Genomic DNA, 19,656 nt, shown 5'->3' with positions numbered 1-19,656 from the left:
ACAAATTCTCAGGTCTCATTTTTGGAGACTCTGATTCATGACATCTGGAAATCTGTATTTTTACAAGCAGTCTAGGTGGGCTTTTACGCTTAGTCAGGTTGAGGAAACACCAACCCAGGACATCCACTTTTTTTTTGCTTTTTTTTTTTTTAATTGAAGTATAGTTGATTTACAATACTGGGTTAGTTTCAGGTGTATAGCACAGTGATTCAGAGTGTGTATATATGTGTGTGTGTGTGTATATATATACATTCCTTTTCAGATTCTTTTCCCTTATAGGTTATTACAAAATACTGAGTACAGTTCCCTGTGCTATACAATAGGTCCTTGTTGGTTACCTATTTTATATATAGCATATCCACTTCTGAAAGTTACTCCTATTATAAGACTTTTCAATTGTCAATATATAGAGAGTTCTATTAACTCTTTCATTAAGAACACATTCATCTCACTATAATTTCACATTTCTGTTCACTGTTTTCAGATAGCAAGAATTAGATTCTAAAGAAGTCCTAAAATTATTTCTCAGGCTTTAAAGAAAAATGGTTGTTTTACTAGTAAACATAAAGCAAAAATAACTACCATAATCTCAAATTTGACAAGTATTTTTGAGTCACTTATATGCTTTCTACTGTGATAGGTACTAAAGAGGGGACACCAAAGAAATACATGGCATAATATTTGTCTTCATGGAGCTATAATTTAACTGAAGAGATAAAAATACTTAGCATGAATAGCTGACGGTTATAATACATTTATAAATTCCCCGAACAACAGATGTTTAGCGATGTTTACAGATAAGGGCACAGACAAGTGAACTCACCTAAGGTCACGGAGCCAGCACACGACAGAGCTGGAAGCAAACTCCCACAGTCTGACACTAATCTGGGTTCGTAACCACTCTACCCTGCTGCCTCATGGAGATCTTAGAGATTCAAAATCAAGCTATGAGCACAAAACACGGCTCAGAAGATATAAGAGCATTTCAAAACATATTGTGTAGTAAAAAGACCCTAAGATGACTGCAAAGCTTCTAACTTGGGCAAATGGAAGAAAGATGGTGTCCATGATAAAAATTAGATAGCTGGGAAAGACAGTTCAATAGAAGAGGGAGGAGAGGCAAAAGAAGAAACTTTCAGGTTTAGAAATGACAAATTTGAAGTGATGGTGGAACATCCATAAGAATTTTGTAAGCAACTGAAAACGGTGATTATACGAATTATATTAGTTATTTTCTTTTCAAGACTAGAAGTCAGTGATTAATGCTAGAGATTGGATTTAGGAGTTATTACATAAAGATTCAACTAACACTGACTAAGTAGCCACTATATACCAGGCAGTGCCAGCAATATTATGACAAACTTTATTGTATTTTTATTATTTATTTATTTCATTTAATACTCACTATAACATGTTCAATTGTCTGCCTTCCTTGAGAGACTATTAACTTTAGATTTAGAGGACAGTGACAATGTCTTTTTTCTTTTGTTTATTCATTCAACAAATACTTATTGAATATGTTCTATGGGCCAGGCTCTAGGAATATGGTAGAGAACAAGAAAAACACAATTCCTGCTCCCATAAAACACAGACTACGGGGTAAAGATTCTCAACCATTCCTGAATATTGCAATCATCTGTGAAGGAGATATTATAGAAACAGGCATGCCAGCCTGACGCATTAATCCTTGACCTAATTTGTGCTTCCCATGGTGAGCCCCAGTTATGTTTAAAGTTTTTAAAGGTTTCATAGGCAATTCTGAGGCTCAGGATTGAGAATCGCTTCTAAAGCAGGTGTCTTCACTAGTGTATCTCAGTACCTAGCAGAGTTGCTTGGCACACAGTAGGCGCTCAGTATGCATTTGCTGTATTAATGAGCAAAGAACACATTGTTACCATTTAATAGTCAAGGAGACAGAGTGAGAGCAGTTACCTTGCCCAGAGGTACACACAGCCAGTAGTAAAGCTAGTATTCAAATAAATGTCTTAGCAGGCAACCAATTCCATTAACCAAATGTGAGTGGCTGACAGAAGAGGATCCTAGATAATATAAAAGAGGCTGGAGCAGTGTGTGTGTCACAGAGGCTTAGAATCCCAGGAGTCTGAAGGAACAAATCTCAAAAGAGCTGGTTCCCTTTCACTGTCTCCACTCCCTCACCTGTGAGCTGTTGTTTTGTTTTCATTTATTTTTGCATTTTTGGTGTGATCTATTTTGACATTCAGAAATGTATAGAGATAATAAAACAAACATCCATGTATCTACCAACAAGTTTTATTATATCTCAACACTTGCCTCATTTGCTGTAATTTTTAGTATTTTTAAAGAAATATTACATCCTCCTACCTTAGAAACAATCGTTGGTGTTCCTCATTCCTCTGCATAACTTTGTATTTCTACTGCAAATGCACATAAATGGTATCAGACTATTTGTAAAATTCTGCACCTTTCCTTCTCCTCCCTTGAGATTTCTCCATGTAGCTCTAGTTCACTCATTTTAACTCTGTATTGGTATGGTTATGAATAAACCACAATTTATTCATACATCTTTCTGTGGATGAACATTTTAAAATGCTGCTTTTTTAAACTGCAAACTGTGCTAGAGTGCACATTATGATGCCTGTGCTTCCTAGAGCTCTTCAGAGCTCTCTGGGATGTACCACTAGCTATGCAACTGATGAGTTGGAGAGTACAAATATCTTCAGCTTCATTACATGTTCTCCAAAGTAGCCAAATCAACTTAAACTCCTCAAGACATGCATCAGAATTTCTAAGGATCCAACTCCTCACTAACATCTTTTACTCCTTGCCATTCTGAAGGATATAAAGTGAATGCGTATCTCATTATTTGAATTTTAATTTACCTAAACACCAGTGAGGTGCAACATCTTTACATGCTTATGGGTCATTTATTCTAGGGGCAGAATTTCTGGGTTTTTAAAGAGGATGTATATATTTAATTTCTATGAAAGAGCCAAACAGTTCTGCAAAGTGGTTGCACCATTTTATACTGCCACCACCAACATGTAAGTTTCAGTTGTGCCAATCTTTGTCAACACTTGGTAATGTCAGTCTTTTTAATTTTAGCCATTCAAGTGGGTGTTAAGTGGAATCTCACTGTGGTTTTAATTTGCATTTCCCCAACAACAAATGATGCTGAGCACTTTTTCATGTGCTAAATGGACATTCGGATATTTTTCTCTTGAAAGTGTCTGAGTTTTTTGCCCATTTTTAATAATAACATTTGTCTTTTTATTACTGAGTTGTAAAAGTTCATTATTATTGTGAGAAAAAGTCCTTCGTGAGATATATGTTTTGTGAATATTTTCTCCCAGTCTTTGGCTTGCCTATTTACTTTCTTAATGCTATTTTTTAATGAACAGAAATTTTCATTTTGGAAAAATCTTATTTATCAATATTCCTTTTTCTTTTATGGTAATTACTTTCTTTGTTCTATAAGAAATCTCTGCCTATCCCCAAGTCATGAAGATATTCTCCTATGCTTTCTTCTACAAGCTTTACAGTTTCATCTTTTACATTTCAGTTGATGATCCAGTTCAAATTACGTGAGGTAAAGGCTGCAGCACATGTTTTTCATATAATTAGTACATACATCCAGTTGTTACAGCACCATTTGTTGAAAGCCTTTCCTAGTTGAAAGACTTTCCTTTCTCTAATGGCTTTAGTGCCTTTGTCAAAAATCAAATGACTCTATATGTATGGATTATTTATGGACCCTCTATTCTGTTCTACTGATATATGTCTATCCTTAGGCCAATATCAAACTGTTTTGAGTACCATAACTTTTTACTAAATCTTTAAGTCAGGTAGTATAAATCTTCCAGCTTCAGTGACCTTTTTCAAAATTATTTTGGCTACTCTAGGTCCTTTGCATATTTATATATTTTAGAATTAACTTGTTAGCTTCTATTTTTTAAAAAGCATTTGATCAGGAGTGCCTTGAATCTATAATGTAATCAATTGGGACTGAATTGATAACTTAATAAAATTTCGTCTTCCAATCTAAGAACAAAGTATATCTATCAATTTATGTTGGTCTTTGATCTCTCTTGGCAACATGTTATAGTCTTCTTCAATGCAAAGGTTTTTCATGTTTTTTTGTGAAACTTATTCCTATGTTTTTATGTGTTTTTTTTTTTTAAATAAATTTATTTATTTATTTATGGCTGCGTTGGGTCTTCATCATTGGGTCTTCGTTGCTGCATGCAAGCCCTCTAGTTGCAGCGAGCGGGGGCCACTCCTCGCTGCGGTGTGCGGGCCTCTTATCGCAGTGGCTTGTCGTTGCTCTAGGCGCACGGACTTCAGTAGTTGTGGCACGTGGGCTCAGCAACCATAGCTCATGGGCTCTAGAGCGCAGGCTCAGCAGTTGTGGCGCAGGGGCCCAGTTGCTCCGCGGCATGTGGGATCGTCCCAGACCTGGGATCAAACCCGTGTCCCCTGCACTGGCAGGCAGACTCCCAACCACTGCGCCACAAAGGAAGTCCCACCTAAGTATGTTTTTTAATACTAAGATAAATGGAATTTAAAATTTTTTTTCATTGTTTGTTTGCTGTTAGTATACAGAAATAGAATTTTCACTAAGTTTACCTCATACCCTAATAACTCACTGAAACTCATTACTAGTTACTATAGCTTTATGTAAACAAACATGTCACCTAAGAATAGGAACAGGTTTTACTTTTACCTTTATAATTTTTATGTCTTTTTTTCTTGCCTTGTTGCATTGGTTAGGACCTGCAGTAAAATGCTGAATACAGGTTGTGAGAGTGGACATCCTTGTCTTATAAGAGGAAAGCATTCAGTTTCATCATTAAGTATGTTATTAGCTATAGGTTTTTCACAGATGCCCTTTATTAAGCTGAGGAAGTTCCGTTCTCTTCCTAGTTTGCTGAGACTTTTTATCATGAATCTTGCTGGATTTTGTTTAATGCTTTTTCTACATGACCACTGATATCAATATTAATGTAGCCTCATACACACTGTAACCAAAGAATGCTACTAAGTATATCCAAGAGAAGTACTTAATGGGTGCTCCCCAACCTAACATGATGGTAAGCACCAAAATGGGACTGTTTTGAGATTTCGATATTACTTTGTTCCAACAGAAAACTATATCTGACATTAAAAAGATTACTGTACACAAAATGCCAAGATTTAAAATTAATATTCTTCCTGGTCCACATCTTACTTCACCAGTGAAAAGAAACATAACACAAATTATAAAGCTATAAAATTTTAAAATTTTTCTTTAGTTCTTGTGCTCAATGTCATTTCTAACAAATTTAATGCTAACCTATAATGTGTTTTAATGTCTTGTGCTTTATCATATGTATTAAAATGGCCACTTCAAAAAAACATTTAAAATAAAATTTGGCTTTGTTATAAAACTAACATTAAATAAAATATGAAAACAAGATAAAGAAAACCACTCAAAGGGATTTCTTTCCAGGATCATTTTCTATAATATATATATAGATTTTCCCTTCATTTTTTATGTAACTGAAATCAAACTGTATTTATAATTTTATACCCTGTTTGTTTTAACATATATCCCAATGATTTTCTTTATAAGCATACCAAAGATTAAGGCTAATTTAAAACGTGTCTAGGGGGCTTCCCTGGTGGCACGCAGTGCTTAAGAATCCGCCTGCCAATACAGGGGACACGGGTTCGAACCCTGGTCCAGGAAGATCCCACATGCCGCGGAGCAACTAAGCCTGTGCACCACAACTACTGAGCCTGCAAGCCACAACTACTGAAGCCCACGTGCCACAACTACTGAAGCCCATGTCCCTAGAGCCTGTGCTCCACAACATGAGAAGCCACTACAATGAGAGGCCCGTGCACAGCAACAAAGAGTAGCTCTTGCTCGCCACAACTAGAGAAAGCTCACGTGCAGCAACAAAGACCCAATGCAGCCAAAAATAAAGTTAATTAATTATAAATAAATAAATAAATAAAATGTGTCTAGGTGTCATATTGCTTGTTAACTTATACTATATGCCACCTTGTACAAAAAAGCTATTAATTAAGGTTACATGTGATGATTCTACTTTCATAACATTACTCAACAGCTGTGCAGTTTTAAGAAAGATCCTTAATGTCTCTAAATCTCAGATTCTTATCTGTTATATAAGGTTACTGAAAATTTAATAAGATAACATAGTACAGTTTTTAGTACAGTGCCTGGTAAACAGTGAGTACTCAACAAATGTTAGCGATTATTATAATTTCATTAATACAAACCTCCTAGATTTTGACTGTCCCCCAGTGGCAGTGCTAGAAAGTCGTGAAAAAAATGGAAAAGGAAATCAATAAATCTCAATTATCAGTCTTGATTATCTAGATCAGAGGTCATGTGTCACATGTGTATGTTTTATTTGCCCTACACAATGTTTAAACATTTAAAACAAGTCCAAATGTCTATACAGCAGTTATCAGCTGTAGCTTGGTAGCAGTCACTGTCCCCTTGAGATGGCACACGTTCTTTTTCATTTACCAGGGTCCATACCATCCTACTGTCCCTTAACGTGACACCTTCACTCCTTCATATTACCCTGGCTGGCCCCTGTGGCCATTAGAATTGGAAACCTTTCTTTTTTTCGTAGGCACACTGGAGAGGCTTGACCTTATTCAGTATTCAAGTGGTCTGTTTAACTGTGGGAATTGTTTTAACCTTACCCAAGTTATAAATTTTGCTTGTTTTCTATGTATTATATTGATTAAACAGGTTGAGAGAAGAAATGTAAACACAGGCATCTTTAGGATGTTAAAGTATATTAACTCACAGTTTACAGTTGTGACATACATATATATAATAGAAGGGATCAAATTTTTTAAAAAGACCTAACATTTACTTCTCAAAGGTAAATTATGATCATTGCTCCTGATGGCTCTGGAGTCAAGCGCTCCAATATGTTTCCAGCTGTGAAGCCCCAGGTAAGTCATTAACACGCTGAATTGCAGCTTTCCCTGATGTACAATAAGATAATCCTGCATACCTATAAAGTTTGGGATGGGGGGCTGGAGAGTAAATTAAGCAAGCCCAGTGATACGAAAATGTCTATTATTTTAGACATTTATTAAAATGTCCACCCGCCCCGGCATTCCTTCTGGCCCCTATTAAGGGAGAATGACACTGTTATAAGAAGAAGTCATTCCTTAACATCTATGTTCAGGTACTATGTAGACAGAATTCTCCAAAGAGGGGCGGGTGGTTTGAGTGCATCAGAACCGACCAGGGAAGTCTATCCAAACCGTTATGATGGGTGTTTATATTGCACTCAGAACTTTAAAGAAAAACACAGAAATCTCATTCACTGAAGTTATCCTTTGTATATAGTATAAAACTGTGCAACGAATAAAATTTAACCAGCACCACCTGTAAGTAGACCAGACTACCGACTACAGGCAAAGGGAATCGTAAGGCCCAAGGTACGCATTATTCCGTAACGCGTTCTCACCATCCCCAATTCCTTCCCATTTAGGAGGTAAGATGCGCGGCTTTATCCCGGTACGGCGACAAAGGGGCGAGACGCAGGCACCCACCCGAGGAACACTCAGGGCCAGAGGCGGAGAAGGACCGGCTCCCGGGCAAGGGTCAGCCGGCGTTCCGCCGGTTCTCGCGGTGGGGATGGGTACCGGCCCGCCGCCCAGGTGCCGGGGGCGGTCAAGCGCGACTGGGCCCGGAAGCGGGGCCGCGGCGGGGCGGAACGCCGGCCGGGAGGGCGGAGGCGCGAGTCCCGCCCAGGCCCCGAGTAGCCCGAGGGCTCCCGCCGGCCCCGGGAAGGGCTCCTCCACGGAGCGCCCCGGCCCGGCCGGCGGGGAGGTGCTAGGCAGACCCGCTGGCCGCCGCCGGGCTCCGCCCCGCGGCCGTTACCCGCCCCTCCCCCGCGCCCCAACCTGCGGCGGCACCGCCGCTCACCTGGTGGCGTCCGCGACGTTCCTGACGAACAGGGAGGTGTTTGGGGGCCTCGTGTAGCGAGACATGACCGCTTCCTCCGTTCCCTCTGGGTATGCCCGTGGCCGCCGGGCTCGCTCTGTCTCCTGCTGCCGCCGCAGCCAAAGCAGCTCCGCCGGCCCCCGGCGCGACCCCCTCCCCTCCGCCTCGGCCCCGCCAGCGCGCAGCCGCAGAGGCGGGCGCGGGGGAAGAGCTGTGCGGCTCGAGTCAGTCGGCGTGGACCTCGCGGGGGCGGGGGCGGGGGCGGTGCCGACGCCGAGCGGGGTGCGGGGAGGGGGCGACGCGGCGTGCCGGGATTCCAGGGCGTCTGAGAAGGGGGCGGCGCAGGAGGCCAGGGTTTGAGGGGATCAGGAGAGGGGTCGCGGGGGGGTCCCGGAGTCAAATGGGATTCGGGGAGGAGACGACTGGGGTCAGAGTGTAACAGGAGGGCAGGGACCAGAGCGGTCGTAGGGGCTGAAGCGGATGAGCCGGGGGCTAGAGGGCTTCCGGAGACAGGGTATCACGATGGGGGGGGTTGGGCGGGGTGAAGGCTGAGTTCAACCGCGCAACAGCCGCTTGGCCGCTGGGGCCTTCATTCGTGCATCCTCAGCCCAAGACCTTGGCAATTGTTCCGCCTCCTGTCCCCTTTAGTGTTGAGACTCTTTAGGCTTTCAAACTGGGAGGATTTTTTTCTATGTGTTTTGATTCTTCATCCATTATTCATTTAGGGTACGCCGTCCAGCTCTGAGTACATTCATTCAGGTGTTTATTGAGCACCTGCTATGCACCAGGAACTATTTTAGGTGCGTTTTAGAGCAACGAACAAGAGGCCAAGTCCCAGTCCTCATAGAGCTTACATCCTTGAGTGAAGACCAGACAATAAAAGAATGAACAAATGCATACATGGAATAGAAGAAATCAATGAAAATGCAGAGGCAATTAAGCAAATTTAAATTATCCTCTCCCCGTCTCTCCAAACTGTCATATCCATCCCCTTCTGGTTATCCTGCCTTCACATTTGCTCCCGTGGTCAGTACAGCCTGTTACCAGGACTGTAGCCAGGTGACTTGTAATTGTTAGTAGCACCCCTTTTCATTCTCAGAAGTGGTCGCTTTTGGAGGGTAAATAATATGGTCACCCTACCTAGCCCACGGTGGTCTCAAAGGCTGTGAGAGTTTACCAAGGTCGGCAAATGCTTCTGGAATAGTGGCCATTCATTCAAAAAGTGATTGCTATGGCACAGCAAGCTCAGGCCTGGCCTGGGAATATAAGGGGTGGGGGAGGGCCCCCATTCTCAGGAAGCTTACAGTTCGGCAGAGGAGGCAGACTTGAATTATGGCACTAATAAACACACAAACTAGGCTAAGGGCTATGAAAAGAGCTACATGCTGCTAGAAGGGTACCTTACGGGTCTTGGCGAGCAGGCCTAGAGGGTCACTGAACTTTTCCCTGAGGAGTCTTGGAGAAATATTTGAAGAATGAAGAGGAGCAATCCATGCACTGGAAGAGCATGTGCAAAGGCTTTGAGGCAATACAGGAAATGAAAGGAGGCAAACAGGAGCATCAAGCTGGAGAAGAACAGGAAAATGAGGCTGGAGAGCAGGCTGGGTGTATGATAGGAAAGTTTGGAATGCTGACTATATGGGTTTGCTAGGGCTGTTGGAACAAATTACCACAAACTCAGTAGTTTAAACTGACAGAAATGTATTCTCTCACAGTTCAAGGGGCCAGAAGTCTGAAGTCAAGGTTTTGGCAGGGCCACACTCTCTCCAAAGGCACTCGGGGGGATCCTTCCTTGCTTCTTCTGGTGGTCCCTGGTGCCTCCGATCTCTGCTTCCGTCTTCATGCGGCTTTCTCCTCTTTGTCTTACGAGGACACTTGTAATTTTTTTGTTTTTTTTGGCTGTGCCACGTGGCATGCGGGATCTTAGTTCCCCCACCAGGGCTCAAACCAGAGCCCCCTACGGTGGTAGTGTGGAGTCTTAACCACTGGACTGCCAGGGAAGTCCCAGGACACTTATCATTGGATTTGGGGCCCATCCAGGTAATCCAAGATGATCTCATCTCAAGATCCTTAACTTAATTGTATCTGAAAAGACCCTTTTTCTAAATAAGATCAGGACTTGGTCATGTCTTTTCTGGGGCCACCATTCAACCCACTACATTGACCTTGCAGAGGAAAGAGACTTGGGAGGAGGTGAGAGTTATTAATAAACCTCCCCCCTGACATATTAAGTGGAGTAAAAATTCAGTAGACTCTATGTAAACCATGAACCTTTTTAGTTAAAAATATGTGTATTGGTATGTTCATTTATAAATAGAATTGTTTCTAGGTGGAGGCATTACACTCTGATTTTCACTTTCTTCTTCTTACCTTTGGTACTGTCAGATTAATTTATTTTAATTAATTTATTTATTTTTGGCTGCATTGGGTTTTCGTTGCTGCATTCGGGCTTTCTCTAGTTGCGGTGAGCGGGGGTTACTCTTTGTTGCAGTGCGCAGGCTTCTCATCGCAGTGGCTTCTCTTGTTGTGGAGCACGGGCTCTAGGCGCGAGGGCCCAGTAGTTGTGGCTCACGGGCTCAGTAGTTGTGGCTCACAGGCTAGAGAGCAGATTCAGTAGTTGTGGCACATGGGCTTAGTTGCTCTGTGGCATGTGGGATCTTCCCGGACCAGGGATCGAACCCCTGCATTGGCAGGCGGATTCTCAACCACTGTGCCACCAGGGAAGCCCCTGTCATATTATTTTTAAAATACTTTTTATAATTGGAAAAACCCTACAAAGCTCTTTACAGTTTGAAAAAAGCTTTTATTGGCATATCTGAAAAGACTTGGTGACTAGGTAGGAGGTTTTTTTCCTGTTCCTATTGATAGAAGTATTTGAGGAAAGGGACTTAAACTGTGGAAGGAGGTTCAATTAGAAACTTGAACTTTCAAGGTAGCTGGAATTGATTTAAAATAAGTTATGGAGCGCACAGCTGTGGAGCGCTGAGCCACGCGTCATGCCCTGCGCTGCCCAGACTAGCGAACAGTACAGTCAAGATGGCTAAAGGTGACCCAAGAAACGAAAGGGCAAGATGTCTGCTATGCCTTCTTTGTGCAGATATGCACAAAGATGTACCATTTGATGAAATGGCAAAGGCAGATAAAGTGCGCTATGATCGGGAAATGAAGGATTACGGACCAGCTAAGGGAGGCAAGAAGAAGAAGGACCCGAATGCCCCCAAGAGGCCACCGTCTGGATTTTTCCTGTTCTGTTCCGAATTCCGCCCCAAGATCAAATCTACAAACCTAGGCATCTCTATTGGAGATGTGGCAAAGAAGCTGGTTGAGATGTGGAATAACTTAAGTGACAGCGAGAAGCAGCCATGTATCAAAAAGGCCGCGAAGCTGAAGGAGAAACACGAGAAGGATGTCGCAGACTATAAGTCTAAAGGGAAGTTTGATGGCGCCGAGGGTCCTGCTAAAGTTGCCCGGAAAAAGGTGGAAGAGGAAGATGAAGAAGACGAGGACGAAGAGGAGGAGGAGGAATAAAAAAACCTGTTGATCTGTCTCCTTGTGAATACCTTAGAGTAGGGAGCGCCATGATTGACACACCTCTCGCCCGAGACGTGTCTGTTGCCCTCATTAGGTTTAATTACCCATTTGGATCATGATCATATCGTAGTCTCTCAGAGTGCTCTAGCAATTGTCAGTGGTTCACATGAAGTGGCCATGGGTGTCTGGAGCACCCGGAAACTGTATCAAAGTTGTACACATTTCCAAACATTTTTAAAATGAAAAGGCTCTCGTATTCTCCTCACTCTGTGCACCTTGCTGTTGGTGTGGCAAGGCATTTAAAGATGTTTCTGGCATTTTCTTTTTTTTTTTTTAATTTGTGAGGTGATGTGTTAACTCTATGGTCATTGGCTAGGAATCCCGAGTTCTCAACTGTACATATCTATAGTTTGTAAAAAGAACAAAGCAACCGAGACACACTCTTGACGCTCCTTGCTGGCGTGGCGGCTGTAGGGGCGATGCCTTCCGGAGGGGCCGTAGCTCAGGGCGTGCACTGTGGGGCTGGACCTGTGGACACTGCAGTGGGCATGCGTTTAGCTTCAGGATGTCTTGTTTCTGTATATAGAGACATAGCGTCCAGCTGCCATAGGCGGGGTGGTCAGCTGGCATGAGAAGTGTTTTGGATCCTTTTTAGTTGAAGTGCGGTAGTTTTAAACTGTTTGTTTTTTAAACAAACCATAGACCTCTTCACTGTCAGCAAAGCCAAGAGCCACTGCATTGATGAAAGTTCAAGAACCTTCTGTACTAAACACGATCTGCAACATTCTGTTACGTTTTTTGTATGTTTAGAATGCTGAAATGGTTTTGAAGTTAAACATTACATTTAAAATAAATAAATAAAATAAAATAAGTTATGGACATGGTAACTATGTGAGGAGATGGATATATTAATTAGCTTGACTGTGGGAATCATTTCACTATGTGTGTATATCAAATTATCATGTTGTACACCTTAGATGTATACAATTTTAATTTAAAATAATAAATAAATAAGTTATGGAACCCTAATTCTTTATTTGGCTGTGCCAGGTCTTAGTTGCGGCAGGCGGGCTCCTTAGTTGCAGCATGCAAACTCTTAGCTGCGGCACGCATGTGGGATCTAGTTCCCTGACCAGGGATCGAACCCTGGCTCCCTGCATTGGGAGCACAGTCTCATCCACTGTGCCACCAGGGAAGTCCCTAATTCCTTATATTGCATGACATGTACGCTCTTCCTATTTCCAAGTCTGATTCGAGGCAACGGAGTGTAAAGAAGCATAAGTAAACTGCTTTCTAGTTGGAAGGCTGGAGGAGGGCCGTTATCAGGCATGGACAACTGAATAATGTTACACATGGCTAGGCTGTGCCAGCGTCTTGACCAGGTCCTTAAACCAGTTGACATGAGTGACTGATGCAGCTGTGCTTTACCCTTCCCTTGGCGTTTTGGGGTACTCTTAAAGATGCAGGGAAAAAAGGCTTAGGTCAAGACTAATTACCCTGCCTGTCACCAGGTTCACAAACATATTAATATTTACCCTAAGTCCGAGAATTTAGCTAGGTGCATTTAGTAAAAGTATCACTTTAAGAACCATTGCTTTAAGGCATTAAATGGTACCCTACAGGCTTGGGAGAGTTAATGTTCTCTCTAAATTGCCAGAGAATTCCCAAGGAGTGTACCACTGGCAAAACCTGATAATTATTTAATAACTATAGCCCCTGTTGTACAGCAGAGTTGAATGTATTGTTCTTTGCAGCAACTACTATGTCCTTTCCATTTAACACAGTTTTAATAGGAATTCCCTGGCAGTCCAGTGGTTAGGACCCCATGCTTTCACTGCCGAGGGCTAGGGTTCAATCCCTGGTCAGGGAACTAACATCCTGCAAGCCATGGGGTGAGGCCAAAAATAAATAAATAAAATAATAATAATAATACAGTTTCAAAGTTACACTTTATCCTCACCACAAAAAAGAAATAATAATTATGTGATGTGATAGAAGTGTTAGCAAATTGTAATCATGTTGCAATATATAAATGTATCAAATCAATATGTTGTACACCTTAAATGTACACAATGTTAAAGCTCCAGAAAAATAAATAAGTAATTAAATGTTACAATCTAATGCTTCTTGGTTTTTCCCTATAAGAGAGAGACTTCGATTGGAAAATATTTTAGGAAAACAGATAAGGTTATTTCTCATTTAAATAATGTCATTACTTTAGCTCACTTTTCAAAAGTAAACAGATTGTAAACCTCTCCATTGAAATCACAGTTCCATAAAGCATATAGCAAGAAAAATTCAAAATCTTTTTTCAACTTGTTAAAACTTGTCTTAGTGGACAAATCTTTAAGATCGGTCATCTGTAAGTTATGTTTAAAATAGAGGCACATACGAATTTATTTCTAATGTTTGAAACTTTACTCCTAAGCCCTGTCTCTGGGGAAACTGCTGGTAACACACTTGTTGTCATTTAGAATCTAAGCGGTTAGATTTCCCCCTCATTTCCCACCTACCTTCACACACTCAGCTGGCTATCTCTTCCCTTTTTGTCACTCTAGAGCATCTATTCCAAATGGTAAACAAGAGAAACACTACCCTCTCAATTTCATCTATAGATTTTTTGGGAAGGAGTGTGAAAGGAGAAAATGACTGTTTCTAGCTTATTTGTAGTTTAAAATTTAAGGCTACCTCTATTTCTAATAACCACAGATAATCAAGAGATAACCAAGGCTGGTATATAAGAACAAACAATGTATTTTTGTTTTTTGCTTTATATATATATTTATTTATTTAAAGTTTAGTTGATGTACATTATGTTAGTTTCAGGTGTACTACATAGTGATTTCACATTTACATACATTATGAAATGATCACCACAGTAAGTCTAATAATCATCTATCCCCACACAAAGTTATTACAGTATTATTGACCATATCCTTATGCTGTATATTACATCCCCATTGCTTATTTATTTTATAACTGGAGGAGGTCTGTACCTCTTAACCTCCTTCACCTATTTTGCCCACCCCTCTACCACCCTCTGGCAGCCACCCGCTTGTTCTCTGTATCTATGAGTTTGTTTTTGTTTTGTGCAACACATATTTGTTATTCTACAGCAAACCTATAATCCATGTGGCTGTATAATGTTACTAACCTTTTTTCCATTTCTTAAATGGGTCAAAGTAATCTAATTATCAGGTCTGTAATTAAAGAGTCAAATCATGAAAAACTAGTACACTATAATCAGATTAATTAAAGAGTTTTTTGACTATCATAGTAGAGAACTAGACCTGACTGAAAATTAAATTGTACTTGGGTATGCATGAGTGTCTTGAAATTTGTATGATCAAAAGAAAGTACTTTGGAGAAATAAATTCCGGAGTAATGAAGTCAGCTGATATCATCTTATGCTGTGAACTCACTCCCCAACAGATGGTGCTAGCTCACCTCTAGTGAGAGCTCTTCTGGTCTACCCTCCCTTAAAATGTACCATGACCTTGATGGTGAAAACTGATGTGGTGACTGGAATAGAATGTATTGTTATCCTTCTTCTTCTATTGCTCCTGAACTTTGGCTTTTAAGACCTCATTCCACACAACCCAGTTGGAGAATCTATGGTTGTATCCTCTTGTGAATTTGATTTCTTCCATGGTAGCTATAGGAAATCATTTTAAAGGTCATTTATATGATAACAATGGATATTTTTTAACTTTTTCAGAAAAGTCAGATTACAGAAGGCCTGTCACTTTAGGTATATATCCCCCAAAATGACATTGAATCTTGAAAATGTTGGAGGTGGGTATTTCTTCCTAACTTAATTTGACAAATGTTTAGTGATGATCTACTGTATATTAAACATAGTACTAGGAACTGGGGATGAAAACAGAAGTTATGCCTCCTGCTTCTGAAGGACCTAGCCCAGTGTTTCCCAGAGTTAAGTCATTTTCACATATCCTACGAGAATTTTGCCATAATGATGCACTTTGTTACCATTATATGCTTACTATTTTTCTTTATCTCACTTTTATTTTAAAAGAAAAATCTATCATCAATATTAATTTTTCTTAGAAATACAATTGATTTTATGTGTTGATCTTGTTATCTTTTAAAAATATTTATTTTATTTATTTATTTATTTTGGCTGCGCCGGGTCTTTGTTGTGGCACGCAGGATCTTTTAGTTGCGGCATGCAGGCTTCTTAGTTGTGGCATGTGGACTTCTTAGTTGCAGCATGCATGTGGGATCTAGTTCCCCAACCAGGGAATGAACCCAGGCCCCCTGCATTGGGAGTACAGAGTCTTACCCACTGGACCACCAGGGAAGTCACTCATCAATATTCATTTTTAAAGTTTCATAGACAGAAAGTAATCATCAGAAAATATCATGAAGAAATATATAAATTCTAGCCAATTATTGTTATCTACAAAGTTTTAAGCCTGAGGCCTGCTCTCTCTTAAAAAAGGGAAATTAATCACACAATAATAGAGAGATGTTAAAGCCATAAGCACAAAACTAAAACTTTCTCCCTAAAGTATTAAAAGGGTAATAACTCTCACTATGCAATTCAATATTTAACGTCATATCAGTGTAACACGTAAAACCATCTACAGTACCACTAATGGTTAAGTGTCCAACATTTTGGGGGACATTCTAGCTAGAGAGAGATGCATGTAAACAAATCATTATTATACAGTTTCATTAGTGCTATGTAAAGACATTTGGAATACTGTGTAGGATATGATGGAAACAGATTAGTCCTCTGTAGGGAAAGGAGACTGCAATTTATTTTAGAGAAAATTGATGTTTGAGATATTTATTGAAAGATGAATACAAATTTACCAAGAAATAGAAAAATCAGGGCGTTTCAGAGAAAGTGAACCAGATGAGAAAAGGCACAGTGTTGCAGGAGCAGTATGGTGTGCTGAACTATGGGAGAGGGAAGAATGAATGTTAAAGAGGTTGGAATGGAAACTAGGAGACAAATTTTTAGAGGATCTGTATGTATACCATGCCAAGGAGCTTTGGCTTAATCCTTTTGGCAATGGGACTCCATCACAAGTTTTTAAGCAGGGGATTATGAAGATCAGATCTGTGTTTTATAAGGATGATTCTGACAGAAATGCAGTGCATGAGCTGGAAGGAGTAGTGAAGTAGAAACTGGTATAAGCAGATCAGTTAAAAGGTTCTTGCATGTGATATGTTTTCTCTCTCTCTTTTTTTTTCCTCATATGTCTGGGAGTACATTCTTTTATGTATGTATGTATGTATGTATTTAGTTGCGTTGGGTCTTTGTTGCTGCACACAGTCTTTCTCTAGTTGCATCGAGCGGGGGCTACTCTTTGTTGTGGTGCGCGGGCTTCTTGTTGCAGTGGTTTCTCTTGTTGCAGAGCTTGGGCTTTAGGCACGCGGGCTTCAGTAGTTGTGGCACATGGGCTCAGTAGTTGTGGCTCGTGGGCTCTAGAGCGCAGGCTCAGTAGTTGTGGCGCACGGGCTTAGTTGCTCCGTGGCATGTGGGATCTTCCTGGACCAGGGATCGAACCCATGTCCTCTGCATTGGCAGGCGGATTCTTAACGACTGCGCCACCAGGGAAGTCCCTGATATGTTTTCTCTTTTAAAAAAATATATTTCTTAAGTCAGATAGAGAAAGACAAATAGTATATGATCTCACTTTCATATGGGTTCTTAAAAAATGGAGCTCACAGATTCGGAGAACAGATTGGTGGTGACCATTTTCACTCAACAAAATGAGTGAAGGTGATCAAAAGGTACAAATCTCCGGTTATAAGAAAATAAATCCTGGGGATGTAATGTGCAGCATGGTGACTATAGTTCACAATACTGTATTATATATTTGAAAGTTGCTAGAAGAGTAGATCTTAAAAGTTCTCATCATAAGAAAACAAAAATTTGTATCTATGTGTGGTAATGCATGTTAACTATACTTTTTGTGGTAATCATTTCACAATATATACATACATCAAATCATTGTTATATGCCTAAAACTAATACAGTGTTATATGTCAAATATATCTCAACTTAAATAATACTTCTTAGCTTTGTTCACTGAAAAGGCTTAGAAACAATGACCAGTCAGTAGCACTCAGCACCCCGAGCACAGACTATAGTCTCTAAATATCATTTTCTCCTCAAAGGAGCCATAACTTTGAAAGAGTGGCTAATGTCAGGTCTGGGGCAGGAAATGTACAAGATAAACCCAGAATAACTTGTCACATCAGAAGGAAAGAAGCCATCAAAGGCTTCTGGGGTCCTGTCAAAAGGATTCAAAAGACAATACTAGGTAAAGAAGGGATAATTTGAGTATTGATAATAATAGTAACTGCAATGAATTAAAACATATCAAATATCTGTAAGAGTGCAAGGTCATACTTACACTAAAAAGCAAGTCTAATTGATCACCTTTTAAGCCTAACTTTTCTGTACAAATTTATACCTCAGGGAAACCAAATGGTTGATGAGGGAAGTTTTCTTTCCCAAAGTATTTCAGGCAGTAAAATAAAGGAGGGCGATGGGAGGAGGTGGAGTGAATGGCGAGCAAGAGGAGTGGGCTGATGTCCAGTCATGTGTGCTTGTACAATGGCATTCGACTCAGAATGAAAGAAGGGGTGACCAACATGGGTGAACCCCAAACACATGATGTTGAGCAAAAGAAGCCAGATACAAAAGAATACATTCTGCATGATGCCATTTATATGAAGTTCAAAAAGAGTCCAAATTAATATATGTCGATAAAAATCAAAGAGATGATTGCCTTTAGGGAGTAGGGACTCCTGGAAAGGGGAATGAGGGAACTTTCTGAAGGTGATGAAAGTGTTCTACATCTACATTGGCATATTGGTTATACAGGTGTATATGGTTGTCAAAAGTCATCAGAGCATATACATTTACGATATGGGTACATCACAGAACGTATATATATATATATATATATATATATATATATACACACATATATATACATATTTTTTAAAATTTTTATTTACTTTTTGGCTGCATTGGGTCTTCGTTGCTGCGCGCAGGCTTTTCTCTAGTTGCAGCGAGCAGGGACTACTCTTCATTGCGGTGCGCAGGCTTCTCATTGCGGTGGCTTCTCTTGTTGCAGAGCACAGGCTCTAGGCACATGGGCTTCAGTAGTTGTGTCTCGTGGGCTCTAGAGCGCAGGCTCAGTAGTTGTGGCACTCGGACTTAGCCACTCTGCGGCATGTGGGATCCTCCCGGACCGGGGATCCAACCCATGTCCCCTGGCTTGGCAGGCGGATTCTCAACCACTGTGCCACCAGGGAAGTCCCCTATATTTTACCTTAATAAAAATGTTTCAAGACTTCCCTGGTGGTCCAGTGGTTAAGACTCTGAGCTTCCACTGCAGGAGGCATGGGTTTCATCCCTGGTCAGGGAATTAAGATCCCGCATGCTGTGCAATGCAGCTGAGAAATAAAAAGTTTCATAATTTTTTCTTAATTGAGAAGAGGGGTAGTGGACAGTAATTTTGAGAAAATTTTAAAGTTGATCTCTCCATTCTCTGGGCCAGCTCCACTGGTGGCCTGCTTAGGTTGCTAGTGTGGGATGTTGCAGGGGTAACTACAGGGATCTCAGAAGTTTTTGTGAGCTGGTAGAGGTGTGGTTACTCCATAGAACTCTGTGGTGGGCTTCAGTGCCACGGAAGGGCTTCAAGCCACCACAGAGCTTGGCTTCAGGCATCCTTGGAAAGCCACAAGCAGTGGTGGTGGAGCCATGGCTGGATGATGGGAATCCGGGCCCTGCCCTCTGCAGCCTCCAGCCAGAGTCTATGGTGTGTGCGCCTGTCATCGGCTTTTTAGTGGGTCTCATATTTGTTTAGACTTGTCTAGTTGTCTGGAAGGTGGCGTCATGTGAAATGGGAAATGCTGCTTTCGCAATGCTGGCTGAAATTTCACAAACACTGGCAGCACAAATTCAAGAGAAGTGTCAACTCCTTGGCAAGGATGGCACTGTCCAACGGGGGACTGAGTCATCTTTGGAGGATATTAGCCTAGAGAAAGAGTCAACAAAAATTCAGAGCCTGGCGGACACCCATGGAATGCTGACAAGTACCAACTCTATCCTGAAGGAGGAAATAATAAAATAATACTTCCCTAATAAAAGAAGTAGATGAAAGATCCAGACAAGA

General features: G+C 41.0%; 2 protein-coding genes across 2 annotated transcripts in view; one reads left to right on the top strand and one right to left on the bottom strand.

Annotated features, from left to right (window-relative positions):
• The window catches only part of SRSF12 (serine and arginine rich splicing factor 12), a 30,300-nt gene extending 22,189 nt beyond the window's left edge, over nt 1–8,111 (bottom strand). Inside the window, exon 1 of the mRNA XM_055087626.1 lies at nt 7,943–8,111. Within this exon, the coding sequence (XP_054943601.1) occupies nt 7,943–8,007 (65 nt within the window). The 5' untranslated portion in view covers nt 8,008–8,111. The remainder of the gene's footprint in view (nt 1–7,942) is intronic.
• Nucleotides 8,112–10,587: 2,476 nt separating this feature from the next.
• LOC114486986 (high mobility group protein B3-like) lies at nt 10,588–12,222 on the top strand. The gene has a single exon (XM_055087629.1). It carries the CDS (start codon nt 10,997–10,999, stop codon nt 11,486–11,488), a length of 492 nt encoding a protein of 163 aa, XP_054943604.1. The 5' UTR covers nt 10,588–10,996; the 3' UTR covers nt 11,489–12,222.
• Nucleotides 12,223–19,656: the final 7,434 nt, after the last annotated feature.

This window comes from Physeter macrocephalus, chromosome 10, assembly GCF_002837175.3.
Source record: "Physeter macrocephalus isolate SW-GA chromosome 10, ASM283717v5, whole genome shotgun sequence".
In the NCBI taxonomy this organism is placed as follows: Eukaryota; Metazoa; Chordata; class Mammalia; order Artiodactyla; family Physeteridae; genus Physeter; species Physeter macrocephalus.
Note: the sequence above shows the minus strand (reverse complement) of the source record. Positions and strands in the feature narration are given on the sequence as shown.